A 19,759-nucleotide genomic window follows, 5' to 3' on the forward strand; every position below is an offset into this window, starting at 1 on the left:
ATTAGATTCGTTTAATTTAGCTTGTTCGAGACACCCAGTCATTCCAATTAAATCACAGACTTTAAGTTGTCTCCGACTCCACTGAGGAGACAGTGGAGCTCTTAGCTGAATGGCGAAACACGAGAGGCAGCCGCAGACTTGTATACCCTGGAATGGCCATCCAAAGGGGAGCTTTCGGTGGACTGCCAAGACGCCAGTGGGCACCAGAATACCCTCTTTGTAGAGCAAGTGCCCCTTTTGTGGGCAATTGAAAGATGGCAACACGATATGGAAGACAACAGATCTAGAGTGAAGCATATTTTTGTGTCAAAGTCGGGAACGTATGGATTCGATTGCTAATGAAATTGTTGTTTGGGTTGGGTTGGGTTTGGGTCCATCAAATCAGTGGAGGCCCCTCGTGGGCCGCACTCCAAACGAATTGAGCTGTTCGATTCCATCGCCACACGTTTCAATATTTATTATTGCCTATTGACACTGAACAGGTCGAGGGCCATCGACGGAGGGAGGGAGGACCCATGGACCCATGGACCCACGAATGCAGTGCAAACACATTTCCAGAGTGCCGGAGTGGGGGAGTGGGGGAGCTGTGGAGCTGCGGAGTGCGGGAGCTGTGGAGTGCCAGTGGCAAACATATTATTGACATTTTATGGTTGGAAATTCATCGCAAAAAAACAATCAAAAAGGGTAAGAGGTGGCCACGCACGACTGCCGGGGCATAGGATGGGCTTTGGATGGGAGTCTGTTGGGGTGGAGTGGGGGGGGGGAGCCTGTTGGCGGGGCCCACAAGTCGATTAACTGTTTGATTGAGTTCTCCCATATCCTCGCATCTGATGCGGTATTTGCGGTTGATGTGTTTAAAAGTCAATACGCGTGACACTCGCCAAGGGAGGGGGAGGGGAAATCTTAATGGAAAAATGCCTCGTAAAAATGTTATGCGGCAAGAAATCGGGGGGGCAGCCCCTCCTTTAGGGATTCCTGTCATTGCAAACGCAATTAAAAAGCCTCAGAGCCTGTCAGTGGGCTCTCTTTCGGTCCGAGCGGCCTTCTGGCGGCTTTTTTATAAATATTAAACTTTGACACAATGTCGGCCCTGGCCTCCTTTCAACCCTTTGGCCGCGGGGCCGGCAGATTACTGCTTAGCCTCTCAAAATGTTTGCATAGTGACTGTCATTGATAAATTAGCAATGCCATTCGCAGGAGCACGCCAGACGGACGGACAATATGTTCGTTTTGGGGGAAGTCCTGCGACGCTTCAGGGATTCCAATGAGCGGAGGGCAGTCCGGGGACAGACAGGAATGAAAATTGAAGGCAAAAACTTCCATCATGGAAGTGCTAGGAAAATTGAATAAATTAATGAGCATTTTGACGGGCAAGAGGGGGCGGCAGGGGGACAAAACCAGGGCTATTTATGGTTTGAGCTGCGCCAATGATTAATGGCTCAAAAGTGACGTCCGAGTGTCCTTTTGGCACTGGCAGGCGATAATAAAACATTCAGCATTCAACATTCGGCATTCGATAAGTGCCAGAGACGGAGCAATTAATTTCAATTTATTGAATAATTCGCGATGAATTTATTGAATCTGCGGGGGGTACAGTCCCCCCCTGATTAGCTCGTACAGAAAGTAATCTTTTTGCCGCAGTGCTGCTAAAATTAATCAAGGCTAAGCTGCCATTCAGAATGTGGCCAGGCACAATGCGGGCTTCGCTGGCTTCGCAGCGTATTAATTAAGATGGGTTTATGATTAAGCGGAGAGTAGGAGCCCGTTCCCATGCCCATTCCAGTGGCACTTTGATAACTAATTTACAGACATTTATTAGTCGCTGTGCAGCTGGATAGATAAGCTGCGGCAGCGACTGGGAGGCTGGAGCTGGAGTTGCTCATACGCCATGTGGTGCCTGCGGTGTGCCAATAATGCTGGTGTCTGTCTATGAGCGAGTGCTCTGCCTTTGTGTGTGTCAAAGCGCGCATTTAAAGCTTAAGGGCTTTAACGGGAATCCCCCGCACAGACGCCGGAATGGAGGGGGCGCCCCGGGCACCAGACTAACGACCCAAAGCTCCAAGGAACACCTCTTTAAAGGCGAAAATAAGTTTCTGGCGGGGGAAAGTGTTAGCACTGGCTGCGTGAACTTTGCCCTTAACTAGCTTCATTCTCGTTTTAATTAAAAACTACATTTCTAGACGCTTTTCTCTCGCTCTCCCACTCTTTTCTTTCTCCTTTTTGTTTTCCACAGCAGATTCCTTGAGCGAAATGCTCTGATATATGCGTATAATTTCATTTTATGACTCCTTTCCTCACACACACACAGGGGGGGTGGGGGACATAATGATTAAAAATTCAATTTAGTCGACGCTTAAAATGTAATTATTTATGGCATGCCTTGGGTGGGGCACTGGGTGGAGCCATTGGATGGGCTATTGGGTGCCCTGTTATGCGATACAGATTTTTAATTACTCAAAAGCAACTAATGGACGAGGTAATCGAAGGTTGTACACACTTTACTGCATTGCTGCAGAATAATTTATCATTTTGCAAGCTGTTGAATATTTTCTAATTAGCAAAAAAGGCCATGAAAGCGAATCCCCGAATCCTGGGGCACCAGGGACACCCCCCGCCCCGCTCCCGTGCTCACTGGCCGTGCCTCTGTCTCTCTATCTTTCTCCACTTTGGGAGCATTGTTTGCATGCCTTTCTTACTGCCACGTAAGCCCCATATACTCAAAGTCTTACGCTCTCGGGGGGCCTGCACTTCCACTCATTCATCAGTCATTCAAAGGCAACGGCAGTGGCAGCGGCAGCGGCGCTGACAACCAAAACACAATCAACGCTCTCTCTCTCTCTCGGTCTCTCCGTCTCCCGGCTGTCCCTGCCTCCAGGAGTGGCAACATGTTTTTGCAATTTACCGATTTGCGCTGTAACCGACTCAGACAGGACTTTTTCTGCCCCGTTCCGCACAGAAACTTTTGTGGAGAAAGAAACCCCCCGCACTCTATGCTCTTTCGGAGGGTCTAATGGAAAAGTCGACTCCGACTTCAGAACTATCGAAAAGGGTATTCAAGACTTCGTCCTCAGGCTCTGCTGCAGCTCGTCCTCGCTCGTTGTCCTCATCAGAGCGCAATTCAAGCGGAATTCTACAAAATTTACTTTGACGCTCATGCAATGCGCATACGGCGCGTGGGCCCCGTCCGGACGGAGCCCGTCGTCTTGAATTCTGTTTGTTCAGGCACTTGACGCACGAAAATACGGAAAACAGATGACACTTCCACGTCCCCCACGCTCCCCCACGCTCCCCGTTCTCATATTTGATTAGACATTCAGACATTTAGCCGCATTCGTCAAACTGTTTGCTGGCGAGGCCCAGCCTGTACAGTGGAGGCTCGCCATCGACTGACAGAAACACATTGTTTTGCCAAATAAACTCAGTAAAGTGGATATCTCACTTCTATCTGCTTTGGACACTTGTCAAAAACGGAAACTATTGAAGCGCATAAAATTGTAAAATAAATGTATAAAAAGCATGTTTATTGTGCATTAAATTATGCATAAATTCAGTGATAGACAGCACAGGAAAGTCCAGCCTTTGACCTTTTTGCAGCTGTCCTCTCCAGAGGATCGAGGAACTATGGTGGCTCTGGTCTTCATCTATGACCTTCTAGTGGGTTACATCTATTGCTCGGACCTGCTTAACATAGTAGGATTCGCTTCAGCACGTCTGCCAGGTGCCGGAGGAGCCATGCCCCCTTTCCGATTGATCTCCAGCGGACCAACTATGGCTTTAATGAGCCCATCTGTAGGTCCCTGCCAGTTGGGATGGGTTTTAGTTTTTCAGACAGGAAAAACGCCAAGAAAAGGAGGGAGTGCCGCCCAACTTGCTCACACGCTCTTCCCTTCCAAAGACACCTACTGCATGCAGGCCGCATATGTCCATAGATTTGGCTTCGATGCGACTGTGGAACCGCTCATTAGATCTCCCTTTCTCAAAAGGCCTCCTTCAAGTGGACCTGTGTGGCCTGTGGGAAGGCCTGAGTCGGTTTCTGTTCACACAAAGAGCTGCCCCACGTTGAGAGATCTGTGCCCTGCCCTAGCCGCACACCCACTCTAACCTTTCTCTTCATTTCACGACTCTCTCTGAGTGCTTGAGTGTATCCCAAATCGAGTCATCACTGTCTTCCGTTAAGTGTTGATAAATATATGATTTGGCAGCGCTAATTATGAGCAATTTCCCCAATTCGGAGAGCAAACAGCCGTGACATTGTTCCCGATTCCCCGTGCCTTTCCCAAGGACTTGAATCAATTATCCTCAAGGACACTTAATATTTCTTTGCCGTCAGTTATTGGATTTCTTTATTTTGGCTTTCCCTTTGATGTGCTGGTGGCTCCTCCGCCCCCGCTCTATCGTTCGACGATGTCTGCGCCCACACGCACGAGTGAACGCCGCGCTCTGGTTTGGGCAGCATGATTTTGTCATTTCGTAATTGAAAGTTTAATATTTGTGGGCCAGGGCTGATAGAGCGGGAAATTGGCCGCCAATTGTGGCGTAAACAATTTAAATGGTAAACCAAATGGCATTACGGCGAGTGCTCCGCCGTGCTCAGCGACAGTCGCCGGTAATTGCCGCACCTTTGTGGCAGACACATGTCGCAGGGAGTCTTCCCGACAAATGGTGTGTCTTTCAAGTTAATGCCTCTAATGTACTGCTCGGAGAAAACCGAAAAAACGAGCAACAGTTTTGCCCAAGTCATGTGGGCACGCCACCACACGCCCCCGCCCATAGTGCATATGCGGCAGTGGGTTTTTTATAGATTAAGAGCCCGGCCATGATGGTCATAACAAGGAGGCCAGTAAACGGGGGCTCCTGGCCGTTGCCAGGGCGGAAATCTGGACTCCTGGACTCAGTGTTTAAATGTTTCGAATTGCCGACAAGGGATTTGGCATCATGGCATTCACGCCCAGATAAGCGCCTGTAGTGGGTCTTATCCTTAAGGATGCTCGCATTTCCAGGCCTGCTGTGTGTCCGTGTGTCCGTGTGTCCCTGGCTGCTGTGTGTGTGTGTGTGCGCCGAGATTTATTACGAGCCATTTTTCTTACGCAGGTCCCACAATTAAAGCTGCTTTTACCAGCCTCCCCCCCACACTGGTTTTTTCTCCCTTTCACTCGAATAGTTAGTGAAATACTTTTCGAGGACTGGAGCCTGGGACTGGGACTGGGGCTATGCAAATTATTTGCCTTTAATGTGTGCCGAGAAGTTGGCCAAACTTGCTCTCAATTTAGTCATTAAGCTTTAGGCCAAACTTTTGCTTTTTCGCCCCCTTTTCCCGTATTTGTGTTTCGGGCGGGAAAAACAATTTTTTACTCCAAGTCTGCCTTTTGTGCCGTTAATGCAAGCAGTCAACTCAAAATATAATTAAGTCAAGCCTGGGATGACAAGGCAAACACATGGCCGAAAGGAAATGCCTCAAAGTGCAGGAAAGAATGCGCAAAGGAAAATACGAGAAGGAAAAGCACAAAGCAACGGGCGTCACATGAGTGCGGCGCAGGCGGATCGACTGAGGGATACCGAGGGAGGCAGCAGGAGCCTGCCCCATCTGCCCCTTCTCGGGGCCCAAGAAGTGCGAAGAACAAACGCTGCCAAGGGCTGCCCGGCTGCAAAAGTTTTCAGTTTCAGTTTAGTGGAGTGCGCGCCATGAGAGACATAATTATGCGATTTAACACTTTAGTGCCGGCAAAGTGGAACGACCGAGAGAGAGCCGACAGCCCCTGGCATCGTTCTCATCATCCGCATCCGCATCCGCATCCCTGGCTCGTCGGAACAAAGAGAGTGAGAGCCTGCCAACAAGAAAAGGAAATTTGTGCTAAAAGTGCACTTCCAGTCAAAGGAAGGCAAAGGATAACCACAACACAATTTAATGAAGCTGCAGATACAGGAGGACGGAGGGATCTTCTAATTTGCGTGGGCATCGGCGGGGGGGAGGACGACTGCCCGCCTCATTTAGCGGGGAATCAAATCGCTTCATTTCTAAGTGGATAAACACACAAATGATGGCAAATAGCCATGAATGCATCTAGCCGGACCCGGGCAGGGCAAACGCTAAACGAATGAACGAAATTGAATGAAAATTATGCTGCCACTCGACGGGCCGGGCCGGGCCGGGCCTCGTCCTGCTCCCGGGCTGACCCCGCCCCGGCCCGTCCGTACCTTCTGCTAGATGAAATATAATTTTTGTAAAATAACTTGGCCCTTTTTTTCAGATCAGTGAGCGGCCAAAAGCAAATAGCCAGCGCCCAAGCTCCAGCTCCAGCCCCGGCCCCCAGCCCCAGCCTCACCCTCGGACCAAGAATATTTTTTGCTAAACAAAATTGAATTGTGTTCTGACTGGCGCTCGGCCCCAGGGCCCCCGTTTTGTTTATTCTGCTTTTTATTTTTTTGGCAGCCAAATGTCGGTGGCATTTCAATGGGAATTCTTAAAGAGATGCCGCAACCTTTAAAGGCAGCAGTATAATTATTGATTCGGTTTAAAGTGCGCTTCCTGGAAGCAGAAAAACTACAAATTCAATTTTAAATATTTCTCCAAACAATACAATAAAATTGTAATTCGATATAAACAAAGTTTTATGCCAGCCACGGGGGGTCCAGGAAGAACCACCGCAGGGCCTCGTAAAAATGAACATTTGAAGAGCCGAAAGACGTCGGAATGTGCACGCATAAAACTGCCACCAATTGATTGAGATGTAATCAAACGGGCGACCCGCAAGAGTCCCCCAAAAGTTCTGCCCAACGGCGACAAATGTGTAAAGGCATAAAAATCATGGGCCCCCAAGGCCTGACGGGTTTCCTTCCGCAAAAATCAAATTACGCATACGCAGTGCAGACCCAAAGGAGGGAGGACCGGCGGGGGGGCAGCATATGGGCCAACTTACTAATGCCAGCGGAGGTTAAATGTGTTTATGTGAGGCACACACATCAACGCAGACATAAATTACAGGGTCATATGTGCGCAGGACCAGTTCGGAGGCAGCGGCAGGGGCACCCTGTACTTCTGGCCTTCATATTTTATTGGCCGCAAGTCGGTGAGTCGCTAAGTTTGTGCTCTAAACAATTTATTAATCAAACGCAAGTCTTTGCTCAAAAAAGAGTCACCGAAACCGAACAAGTCCTGCCATCTCCGGCCTGTATATATGTATAATTTATGTGCCATGGATGTGTGACAAATTGTTTGCCCGAGGCCAAGCCTTGCCTCTTGTTGTTTGCCACAAGCCAGGGACAGGGGGCGGCTCAGCATCTCGTCCCCTCCCCCGCAGGAAAAGTGTTACAAATTTATGACATTTTCTTTTAGCATTCGTCGACCCTTTAAAGCATCGCCAGCCAATGGCCAAAAGCCGAGGAGCAGCTTCAAAAAAGGTCAACAGAATGCTCGAGGTTAGACGTTGGCCAACAGCAAAAGGAAGTAGTAAAAATGTTTTCTTCTTTCTTGTTCTTTACTTTTACGGTTTTGGGTTGGACATTCACAAAAAACACACAAAAAAAACAGACACAGAAAAACTGTAATGGGTAGAAGCTGCAAAGCAACAAAACCAAGGCACTAATGTCGCTCATCTTTTATTAATATTTCTTTGAGATTTTTATGCTGCCGTCTCCTTGCCGCAGGGCGCGTATAATCTATGGGATGAGCTTTAGTTTTCGGCCCTGGCCGACAGTTGAATGACCTTTTAGAGGTTCTGTAGAGGTAATCCCTTGCCACTCCTGAAGAATAATCATTCACGAGTTCTGGCAATATAAATATTCAACCAATCCTTTGATAAAATGTTTTTCTGTTAATAAATTCGCATAAATTCCGGGAATTCTCTGAAAATCAATAGACCCTGCCTTTGCTCTTCTACTTTGCCCCACATAAAGCATTCGCTGGGCATCAGAATATGAACCCTCGGGCACTTGATTTGTTACATAAGGCCTCGTGTTGCTTACTTTCACTGTCATACTTTCTTTTGTGCTGAAATTTCCCCACAAGACCCTGCGACCCCCCGAGTCATGTCTGCCACGTCCTACTTCCTTCCCGCAGCATCCGCCCGGCTTCCTCCCGGCTTCCTCTCGGCAAAAGTGATTTAGCGGAAATTGTTTTTTAATGTGGCAGACATTCTTAAACTATTTAACCTGGAGAGTGGCCCAGTCACGCTCGGCCGGCAAAAAGGCAGCAGGAATGTCAACCATTTATCAATGGATAATCAATAGACCTTGGGACCTTTTTTTCCCCCTCTTTCCCCCTTTGCGTGTGTGTTGAGGAGGCATTTTATAGTTTGGGGGGGCAAAAAGCTGGGGGCATAGCCAAAACAACTGCGTGGCATGCGATAAAGTCGCTCAGGTGGGGCAAGCCCCTTCGCCTGGGCTAATAGAGAGCCCCAAAGAGTACATCCACACACGGCCGGCATTAAACTAAACATCCGCTGCAGCATTTTGACATTGCGGATTACAATAAAAGCGTTTTTATTCGTTTGCATGACTTTGCACGGCACACAGATCCAGCCCTAGCCGGCAGATAGGATAGGACGGGGTGTCGGGGACGGGGACGGTCACGAGGGGGGAGTGTGTGTGCCCTCTGGCCTTCATTAGTCGCTCGCTGGCACGCTGTCGTCACATGTCAACCTGCAGTTTAGCCTCTATATTGATTATCCCATTTAGCAGCCTGGCAGTGGCTCTGCGAGACTCTATTTGCACACCTGCAGGCGGGTATTTGGATTTGGCTGGGGTCTATGCCAGGGAGAGATGAAAAGCAGTCAGGACTTTCTAGCCAGAGCAGCTGTTCGCAGCAGAGCGCGGCCTGAATAGCACTTATTCTATTTTATACCCAAAAAGTGACACCTTTAATTCATTTTAAGTATCACCAATCACCGATATTATTCAGTCGGCAAATTCGGGGAGTAAAGCACTCTCCATTCTGCAGTCAAAAGTCTCTTGTGTGGTGGGATATAGGCCGTATTGGCTGATATAGGTTATAGGTCCTCTATCAGTCAGTACGGCAGCCCCATTGTAACCCAAATATCAGCCAATACGGCTTCCCAAGAGTCCATGAATGTACGGCCACTCTAGAAGAATACCGATTGTACGGCCACTCTAAAAAAATACGGAATATACGTGCACGGGGAAAGAAAAACATATAAAAACATCTAAGCAGTCACTTTATCCCACTCTCACATTTATTTCTTTCGTTTTAATTTGGAATTTAAGGGCCGAACTGGGGTGCTAAACAGCGGCCAATAATTCAGAAATAAAACCAAAAATATCAGATAAATAAATAGAAAAAAGACTGAATGTTAAGACCAATGTTTTCTTCAGTGTCTAAGCGGAAAAAAAACCCCACAGTTTTAAGATAAAACTCTCCAAATTTGAAGAATTCGTTTGTAAAAATTTCTATTAAAATTAAGACCTTAAAAGAAAGGCCTAGACTTTTGTGAGTTGATTATAAAATTCGCACTAAATTATACACCTAAAAAAAGGCTTATAGATGAACCAACAATGAGGTCAATTGAGGCACAATATTGTACGCTATTATTATCGCTACAACCACGGAAAGCATGGCAATTTGAGTGCAAACATAAGTGTTATTCTGGGACTTCATTTGATAAGCCTTTCTCCACCTTTGGAGCCTTTGTTGTGGCACTTTTTAAAGGGTTTAAAGATCTTCGCTCACTCCCGAGCCCGAGACATAAATTGTCTACTTTATGTAATTTTTTCGCTTCAGATCTAGAGATCGGGCTTTGTTTTGTGAGTTCATGTTCGAGCACCGACATAAAAGAGTATCCAATCCTTCGGCTGACGAAACAAGGACACTGCCTTGCTATTTTTAGTACAGCCTTGAATTATGCGCTTACGGGGACCAAATTTATTCAATCGCCGAACGAGTAAACCGAATTGCATACAATTTAAGAGCAGTTTCCGAGAATATTGCCAAAGCTGTGTTTTGTGTCCGTTTGCAGGGGGTTCTTGGGGGGATTTGCAGCTTGGGCCGAGCGGCAGAGGCAATTTAATTTTAAATTTAATTTGCCTGAGTGAAGATTATTAATTTGTGCACATGGCAGGCTGCTGTAAAGTCTTGTGCCTTTTGCAGAGTCATAAACTTGGGCAAATAACTCGGTAATCATCGTGGAGAGCGAAGCAGCACTTTCCAGGGCATTATAATTACGTAAAGATGGGGCTCGCCTCTCCCGGAGAGCGGCGTGTGCTCTTTGCACGGAAATAAAAAAATAATAAAAAAAACCAGAGGCGCAGACAGCATACCTTTTTCCTTTTCCCGGCCTGTTTATGACAGCTCTCACTCGTCGGCACACACTCACCGCTCACCAAATATTACGTATACGTAACCGCAGTGGTGGCCTGGAACACTGGCAAGTTTTACGATTTTCAAATGATGTACGTACAAATTCATAGAATTTTATATTTAACAGCGCCCAAAAGCGAGCACCGCACGCTTTACGGCGGCGTAGTGTGTGTTTGTAGTTGTTTAGTGTGGGTTTATAGTGCTGTGCCGCACTGTACTGGCTCTGGGTGTGTGTGCTATGTGTGGGAGAGTGTAATTTTTCATTATTTGCCCCGCAGTTTCGCATTAATCAAACATTTCGGAGTCGAGCTGGAAAACTTTGCAGACAAACACAGATGAAGAATTGCTGCCGCCGGGATATTGCCAATTAAAAACTGTTTCACAGCAGAAGTCATTGGCATTTATTAGAGGAATATCTGAGGAATATCTGAGGAATATCGGAGGCACGACAAGCTCATTATAAGCGATGGCCCCACGAGGAAACTTTTTTAATTTAGTTGGCCCAAGAAAATAATACCCAAAAAGAAAGGAAAACCCATCATCATCATTGACATAGGGTTCATCAGGTTTTTGCCCAGCTGGAGCCGTGTGGGGAAAACTTTTTCCAGCCCACTTTTCCGCCCCGTCACTCGCCCACTAAATGGAAATTTTTCTGTTGTTTTCTGTTTATTTCCGAAAAGTAATCTCGTGATTTGCCTTTTTGCAGCCTCCGAATTAATCAGGCATAAAATGTGGAGAGAGGGAGTACCAGAAATGGATTTTAGATTTTAGAGAAATGAATGCCAGAGCAGCCGGCATTTATGGAATTTTATGTTCCATTTTACGGGCGGCCATCAAAAAGTGTGTTCCATTTCATAAATTGGACGGCCAGTGGGGGCGGGAGCAGTGCGGGGGCGGCACTAATTGCCACTTTGGATTGAATAAACAAGGAATTCCATTCGATGGCTAATTAAAAGAATTTCCAAGAGCGACAGTGCGTCAAATATCTGCCAGATTTGGACATTCATCGCTAGGCAGGACTTGTAGACTCCGAATTCCTTTCCAAGACTCACCTTTCCTCTGGTTACTCGCTCCTGAAACGAAACAGAAAGTATTGCCTTCGTTAATTAATGTTGGGATTATTTCAATTAGTCAGAGAGCACTCCGCTTTATCCACGAGTATTCACATTAATTCACATACGAGTGGGTATTCACATTAGTTTGTGGCCAGAGCACAGCACTTGCCGCTGCTCGAGTGCCGTTTGAGAGGATCTCGGGAATTAATATGCAAAAGCAAAGGCCACGCGCGCCCCGGGAGGGGCCTCGCCTTGACTGCACCTCCAATTCAATGACAAATGTTAACCTTTTCAGCCACTCACTGGCTTTCGCTTTCTCTCAGCATAAATATAACCTTTTGTAAGCATTGCCAGCAGGCAATTGACATTGGGCAGGAGAATGTGAAAGAAAAGTGTGTTACAGCGGGGGAGGGCGATGCGGAATGGGGAGTGCACATGTTTGCTCAAGTGGGGGTGGGGCTTCAGTGAAGAGACGCGTAAACTGTGGCTTAAACCATAATCAAAGCTGCCTGATAGATAGATACAACATCGAGGATAAACCCAGACCCACCAGCGACTGGGAGTCTGTACATAAATGCATTTCGCCAGCCATTCATCATGGACAATGGCAGAATTAGCCCAGCCACCGACTGGCAGCCCCAGACCGACTGTCTGCTTGTGGGCGTGGCACTAAAACCGAAACTAAAACACCGTCCAAATGACAAGAGCCGGGAGCGCGACATTGACGCGTCGAGAGGGAGCCCTGGGGGGCGGGAGAGATTTATGGGGACGGGCGAGGTCAGGGGGCGTCTGACAAAATGCAATTGGATTTTAATGCAACTGCAAAGAGCAGCGCAATATTCCATTAAAATTGTATTAAGCAGCAAATGCCGGCGTTACACAAACTCTCATTAAAAGGGGGGCCGGGAGGGGGACGGGGACGGGGACCGGGAGGGGCTTTAGTGTAATTTTGATGGGGCTTTGGCAGCGTCTGGGGAATTCAATTATGCCGCAACAAGCAGCCGGAATTCCGGGGCCCCAGCAGCTTCTGAGAATCAAGCGAAGGAGAGCCCAAGCCGAGCCGAGCCGAGAGTTAATCAGTTTGACTAACTTTATTTGTGGAGCGCACAGAGGAAACTTTTGTAGGGCCCAGAGAGCGGGTTGGCAGGCAATTACACGCAGTGCAATCCTTTAGAGAACTTGCTGCAGATCCACGTGCCACGCGTGTGTTTACATCCACTCGAAGAGCAGCTCGTGTTGCGCCTAAAAGTTCTCTAGATAAATGTTGCACTTGCAGAGCCGCAGGCGGAGATTTATGGCCAGCCAAGGGCCTGCCTCCCGGGGGGGCAAGGCCGGAGAACACATTAACCTATTTTTCGATTCGGATTCGGATTTATGGCCTGTTGCACACGTTTCGACATTAATTAGAGTGCAGCCCGGGCCGAAATAGACACCTGTTAAATATTTAATGTGCTCGCTTGCGATTCCAGTGGGGATTTAAATATTCCGAACAGTCGCTTTTAATCCGTCTGTCGCTCTGCAAATTCCGCATCAATATTGCAGAAAGGTCTGCAGTTTTGATGAGCTGCTGTGGCCTTTGGCCAGCGATTGTTGGGCTGACCTTTGGGGGTCTCCGCCTGCCGTCACTCAACCCTGCTCGACCCCAAAGCCACAGCGCATAAATCAGAGCTCGCTGAAAAAGTCTTGGCAATTACAAAACAATTAAATTGTCTCTTTAACAAGGGCAGAGGAGCAGAGCAGAGCAGAGCCAAGCAAAGCCAGTCAATGTCCAAATCAAGGGAGGTGGAAGAGGAGCCCGGCAACAAAAGCCATCCCCGTCTATTGGCCCTCAGATCCGTGCCCTGGCAACATCCTGCGACTTGTGCGCTGCTCCTCATCCTCCTCCTCCGGCTTGCTGCTGCCCAGTCAACACGTTTCCGCTCTAATGTTCTCGGCCCCGAAGGAGGAAATGGAAAAAGTGCACAACTCGAACATAATACAAACTTCATTGGACACCAGGGCCACTTCCGCCAAGGCCAAATCGAACCGGCAGCCGGCAACGTCTGTTTCCATTATTTATTTGCAGCAAATTAAGCCCCCGGCCAGAAGGGAGAGCGCAAAAAACAATACTCCCCCGGGGAAAGGCGGGCGATGGGCAAGTCAAGTGTCAGCATAAATGAAATTTCCCACCGCAAACTTCCGGCCAAAGAAAAGGGCCAGTGCTGGCCCACTTTGCAGGCTGCTGGTCTCTGGCTCTCGCTGGCGCCATTAACCTGCAACGAAATGCGGATACGAATGAGGGGGCACGAGTAAGTATCTGTGGAACATGTACACCCCTATGGGAATCGCTTCCACTGCACATCTGTGCACCTTTGTACTGCTCACAATTCAATTGCAACGTCATTTCCGGTTTCGACTGACACCCTCAGCGGGCCATTGAATTGATAGCATAGAGAGGGGGGTGGGGCTGGATTTAGTTGAAGGAAGTCAAACTTTAGACCTTTAAAAATCACAGGAGCTTACTCCAAATGGAAGCAACCCTATCTGTAACCCTATCACCTCCATTTTACTAAAACTTTGAACCCCATTTCATTGACAGAAACATCACATTTTGTATTTGATTCAAATAAATTCAAGAGTAAGTATTGAAGACCCAAAAAAATCACACAATTCGAGTGTTGAAAGGTTTCTTGCAGTTCACTTCAGCACCGAAGTGTTTCCACAATAAGTAAGTACCCATTAGATCTCGCCTACCTATCTATAGTGTAGCCCCTCTGTAGCCATGACCAAACTATCACCCATTCTGTTCGCCTGCTACCTGCACCTAACGGCGGACTACTCGCCCGTTAAGGTCTACGAGGACCGGGCCTACTGGGGCAGCCTCGTCTTCTTTCTGGCCATGATGGACCTGCTGTACGGCAACGAGATACTGCCCAAGAAGTGGTTCCGCAAGGCCAAGCTGTTCAGGACTATGCTGGAGACCATCTGCGTCTACCTCATCGCCGAGATACCCGTGGCGCTCTTCTGGATCAAGTTCGAGAACACCGTCGACATCTTCCTGCGCCTCGTCGCTGGGATAGACGGCAATCGTTACGTGGAACTGGAGGCCATCACCGTGGGCCTGGGGCTGTTCTACTGGACGAAGATCGTCGCCCAGGCCACCCACGAGGAGTACAGGCTGCACAAGGCCCTCTTCCGCACTTGTGGCATGTTGCTGGAGTCGTTCAAGGAGCTGCTCGCCAGTTTCGAGAAACCCAAAGTTCGGACAACTAAAATTAAGGCGATTTTGAAGAGTTCCAAGAATAAATGCCAATGCCAGTGCCAATGCGCGGGACAGGAGCACTAGCCTGGAAATGCTCGGTTTGCCAGCCTCTCTTGGCTTTAAAGAAAACTCTAGTATTTTATTTGATCACAGTTTTCGACCAGTGGGGCTATTCGAACCCCCATTAGGATTCTTGGGTGGACGGTCGAGCTCTAGCTTCCACTTGGACCGATCTTAGGGACTGTGAGGGAGCTTTGAAGCCATGAAGCTTCGGTGCATACAGTTTTTGATGATATGTAGGTCTACAGAACCACAGATATCCCATGGATCATTAACCGCATCAAGCATTTGATCATTCTCATGCATAGGAGACCTCTTTGAGGTCTTAGGCAGTCGTGTTCCCGGCCTTCTTGGGCTGTACGACCTGTACAGGCACCACTTGGGAATCAGCTGGCAATTGATCCTCCTTTTCACAGACACAGCCTCCTTCTCCACCACGAGGGACACTATTCCCTGTGTGACCCCGTCAAGCCTTCCCCAGGGTATCCAGGCTGTCCAGGGTAGCCGTTTACCTGATTGTTTTCGCATTCGTTCCGTCCCTTTGCGGTGTCCTTAAGTTAATCACCAGCATTTACTCTTCCCCTGACCGCCTCCATAGCCTCCATTTAGCCCCCATTTTGTGGTCGCACACAAATGAGCATCGTTTCCGTTCCCCCCCTCTTAGGTGTGTAAAACTACAGATAGAATAGAGCCAAGAGGGGGCATGTGTGGGGTGGAGGAGGGCGGAAAAAAAGCGAATTCTGCAAAGTTCTAGTGAAGCGTCACATTTGCGGGGGCTGGGCCTCCGCCTCGCTCCAGTCGAGCGCTTTTTGCTGCCTCTGCCTTTGCTTTTGTGCTAACTTTTTTAATGAACTTGTTGATGTTGCACGCACGTTGTTTCCCCCCCTCCTCTGTAGTTGTAGCTGTAGTTGCTGCCGCTTGTCTGTCAAATGATTTGCTCAAGTTTGGGGCGATGTGCAGTGCGTGCAATTGACCTGTGAACCCCACCATTTGGCACTCAATTAGTGGACACTGCTCATCACAATTGTTCAACGTAATTAATGTGGTCCCAAAGAGGCATTCAATGGAGTAAAAAGAAGATCAGCTAAGGCCGGGGAATACATACGGACTTGAACAGATATAAATCCCTCATCACACACTCATATCTAGTCGTATATCTTGCCTTTTCGGGTGGCAAATTCGTCAAAACTCAGACCTTTTCAGGTGGGAAATGGTCCAAAAAGAGTCCCAAGTCCTTGATTCATTTTTTGTCCATGAAAAGTACACAATATTTTTGAAGATTCTTTGACTTTAAAGGTTTCTGCTTATGCTGGAAGACCTTCATCTTCGTTTCTCACCTTTCCAAAGGGCCCCGAGAGGCGCAACCTCTTGCAGCACCTCAAGATGTATCCCCTACACCCAGCAGGACTCGGCCTATTGGCCCCCAGTCTGTTGTAAAATATGCAACACACTTTTGGTTATACATTTTTGGCAGCACTCCGAACAGGAGGCCAACGACTGCATAATGAATAATTAATTAAAATTTAATTAAAACTGTCTAACAGAGCAGGGCTCTGCCCGCCCCTGCCGCCCCTCTCTGTCGTTAAAACTAATGCGGGCTGCGGGTTTGCGGGCTGCCAGCTCGGGCTAATAAATCAAGAGCGTGTTAGCGAAATTGATATGCCAGTGGCTCGGTGAGGGACTCCACTGTGTCCACCGAAATGGTAAGCTAAAACTTGCATCCAGCCAGGCGTTAAATGCACAACGGGGTAAATAATCGTCACAGCAGAAGCTTCGAGTGCACCAGCACCAGTGCGGATACTAACTACAATGGTAGCAAAAGGGAAAACGTAACAATTAATGTCATCAGCTTGCAATATCAACAGCAGCGACAGCCACAGCAACAACTAAAGCAACATCAGAGTGAGAGCCAGATAAACAATCGCCACGAGTGGTCAACAATGCCAAACAACGTGGCTGACTACAAAATGGTCCAGTGGTCACTCATCGTGGCCATGGCAGGCGGGAGCTGCTGCTGCCGCTGGTAGGTGTATTTACATGTTGTTCTGGCCACCAGCCACCAGCCACCAGCCACCAGCCGCCAGCCACGCTGCAACGTTGCAACGTCAACTACATAACTTGTTGACTTGTTGCGACTAATTGCCAAGCGGGAGTGGGTGGCCATCAAAGGTAAATAAAATCTATTAAAGCAAACGAGGAGCTGCCTTCAGGGAGCGGGATACAAGGCCATATCCACGAGGGAGGTGTTTGCTCCTCCTTGAACCCTTCTCCCACCAAAAGTTTCATTCGATTTGTGTATCAGCTAATCAACACATTTCACAGGCTTCGAGTGGCACATAAATATCTGTGCCCAATGATTATCTCCTGCCTGATTCCCAGAGCACCCCCCAAAATACGAGACCCAAAATTGTGCCACATTTCTCTATCCCGCTCGCTCGCTGGCTTCTCGAACAACTATCATAAAGACGGGGCTAACTCATGGCACTAATTAAGTCGAAACCTTAGCATTTACCTAGGGGCGGGGGGCGGTGGGCGGAGGCGGTGGGGAGGGGAGGCTGGGCTCCGGGCCCAGAGATGTGTATTAATAGGAAACCCTTGTTGCGAAGGCTTCGGGGCACATAAAAATGTCATATGTCAACTACAGGTTGCCTTGTCAGCACTCATTAAGCTCTTAACCTCATTCGGGCACACACACATACACTCGTATGCATACATAAACGGGGCTCTCAGACGCACACTCGCACTCGCCCTCACACCGTCCTGGCCAAATGCAAGTGAGCGCTTTATTACCAATGTCGACACGCCCGGGCTGTGGAGGGAAAGAACAGAGGACATCGGACATCGGAGATGGCAGGACTTTTGGTTCGGGTAAGCTCGAGCTGTAGCTGTAGCTGTTGTTGGCTCAATGGAGGCGAACATCCAGCAAGAGCGCCGCCTCTTTAAGCCCTCAACTTGCTGGAAATTATGATTGTGCAGTAGGCGGTAGGCAGTCGCGGAATGCCTTGCCTTTCCGGAGTGTTTGTGCTCTTTCAATTAATTTAACTTTCGCTGTTTTGTTCGCTTTCGCATTTCCCTGACTGGAATGAATGAAATCAAATTAATTACGAGAGACGACGACGACGACGACGAGGCTGATAGCAGTGCCAAGGATACGACGCTGCCTCGTTTCCTTATGCACATGCATGAAAATTTCTTTTCATAATTTATGTTGCTTCTTCCTTCCTTCTTCGCCTTCTCCTTCTTGGCTCCTTGTGCCATGTCTCAGCCTTTCATTTGAAGGCATTTCCCAGGCGTATCTTATCTGACCTCTTTATCATTATCAACTTCATCAGTTAGGCAGCCGGCTACCAGTGCCAGAGCCAGGCCAAGACTGTGTGGGCGGCCTGCCTGCACTGCTGACTGATACCCCAGACGTCAAGGGGTATATCAGGCTTCTAAGGGCCTCAGTCTCTTTGGAAAGTCTCTCCATTCTTCAGGCCCCAAAAGAAAGAGGTAATCCTCTATTCTGTTCCAATATTCTGCAGCCCCTTAAGTGCATATGTCCCTACATTTCATGTGTGTGTGTGTGTGCTGGCTCATAATTTGATTTCTCATATGTTTGATTAAGGATGTCGAACACCCCCACAACCCCCACTGAAGTCCGTGCCACACACCCACACACACAAACGAAGAATACGTTTCCGCATCCGATCTGGAGCTCTAGCTGGCAGTCATTTTGTGCTTTGGTATTGGATTTCTTTTCGCATTGCGGCCATTCCTTTCTTTCGCCGGCTATCGGGTTTCGCCTTTGAGCCATGGTCTTCAGCATATTGTTGAACAAGTTGGGATTGGCCGCCGATTCGGTTGCCAAGAGCCTCGCTCCGGCAACATTTTGTGGGTCAATAGATTTGGAAATTTATAGAAAATATTTTCTTTAAATACGAGAACGTAAGAAATGATTGATAAAAGCACAAGATAGATAGATAGATGGTTAGATAGATGGATAGTTGACTGAATGCAGCTGTCAAAGCAGCTCTCCGGGAATGCTGTCAAAGCAATCTCTGCGAAAGCAAATGCCACAACTTACCCTCTCTCGCTTTGCGTTTGTTGAACCTTCAACTCGTTGAACTCTGAATCAGAAATGGGCTCTGTCCGTCTGCAATTCAGAGAGAGAGAGAGGGAGATACAATATATGGAGATTAAAGTGCATTAATCAAGCCGAATTAAATGAATTAAATGTTGACAAAATCTTAATCAGCAACAAGGTTATCTCTGTACTTAATTAAGCAAGTAGCAATTCAATTAGAGCCCGCCCCAGAGACATGCCACATGGGGCCTGCACAGGTGTGTGCTAATAAAGCCACGCCACGGACCGAGGTGGAGCCCTGCTCTGGCAAGCCGCAGAATCAGAAATGTTAATTAAAATCACTGAGCGCCCAGGCATGCCAAGCAGGCCCCCAAATCATTGGGGAATTCCCCCGAATATCCAGAGCCAGCCCCTGGCCACAGCCAGCAGGCGGCTGGCGGCTAAGGGAGACAAATGTTGCAGATGTAAATCTGTTCAGTGTTTATTAAATGTTTGGCTAAATAAATTAATTTACAGTATTTCCAGAGAGGCGGGAGGGTCGTTGGGATTAGAGGCTGTAGCTTCTCATTGAGGAAAATGCCAGCACAGCATGGGATCTGGAAGATAGTCCCCTTAGCCCTTGGCCCCTCATGTGGCCACAAAATTAGCTTTAAATAAGAACTATAATGGTTCCGTAACTATCTTTCATTGAGTGAAACCATTTCCGTGGATATAAATATCTAAAAAATAAAAACCCCCTAAGCAAGCCCTCAGGCAAATCATTTTTGCCCAACTTCAAAGCTTTTTGCCTACCATAATATTTTTGTAAATAAAAAGGCGGAGAACAACAAAGCAGAATTGCATTTAAAATTCGTAATGGACGTACAGGAAATACAGGATTCCGATCAGGAAGCATGGGGGTCCGGAAATCAACTGAAAAAGTGCCGCAAAAAGTGCGCCACAGAGCGAGACAAAGGGGAAAAGATACACAAACGGACGGGGCAGGAGGGAAGGTCCTTTGATCATAAATCGGGGATGCCTCGAAAGCC

At 47.9% G+C, this 19,759-nt stretch overlaps 2 protein-coding genes across 6 annotated transcripts in view; one reads left to right on the forward strand and one right to left on the reverse strand.

Annotated features, from left to right (window-relative positions):
- LOC108162401 overlaps positions 1–14,734 on the forward strand; it is a 41,024-nt gene extending 26,290 nt beyond the window's left edge. The window contains exons 2-4 of one of the 4 annotated variants that reach the window (XM_033393677.1): positions 13,943–13,981; positions 14,040–14,071; positions 14,113–14,734. In XM_033393677.1, the coding sequence (XP_033249568.1) occupies positions 14,126–14,689 (564 nt within the window). In that variant the 5' untranslated portion in view covers positions 13,943–13,981; positions 14,040–14,071; positions 14,113–14,125 and the 3' untranslated portion in view covers positions 14,690–14,734. Of the gene's footprint in view, positions 1–13,942; positions 14,072–14,112 lie in introns of all 4 variants that reach the window. The other 3 variants (XM_033393676.1, XM_017297126.2, XM_017297125.2) reach the window with 3 other exon arrangements.
- Positions 1–19,759, reverse strand: part of LOC108162393 (insulin-like growth factor-binding protein complex acid labile subunit) — a 47,594-nt gene that overhangs the window by 16,075 nt on the left and 11,760 nt on the right. For both annotated transcript variants that reach the window (XM_017297113.2, XM_017297114.2), the window contains exons 2-3: positions 18,732–18,800; positions 11,362–11,382 (exon numbers count right to left, since the gene is read on the reverse strand). The gene's annotated coding sequence lies outside the window, so the exon portion shown is untranslated. The remainder of the gene's footprint in view (positions 1–11,361; positions 11,383–18,731; positions 18,801–19,759) is intronic.

This window comes from Drosophila miranda, chromosome 4 (assembly GCF_003369915.1).
Source record: "Drosophila miranda strain MSH22 chromosome 4, D.miranda_PacBio2.1, whole genome shotgun sequence".
Lineage (NCBI taxonomy): Eukaryota > Metazoa > Arthropoda > Insecta > Diptera > Drosophilidae > Drosophila > Drosophila miranda.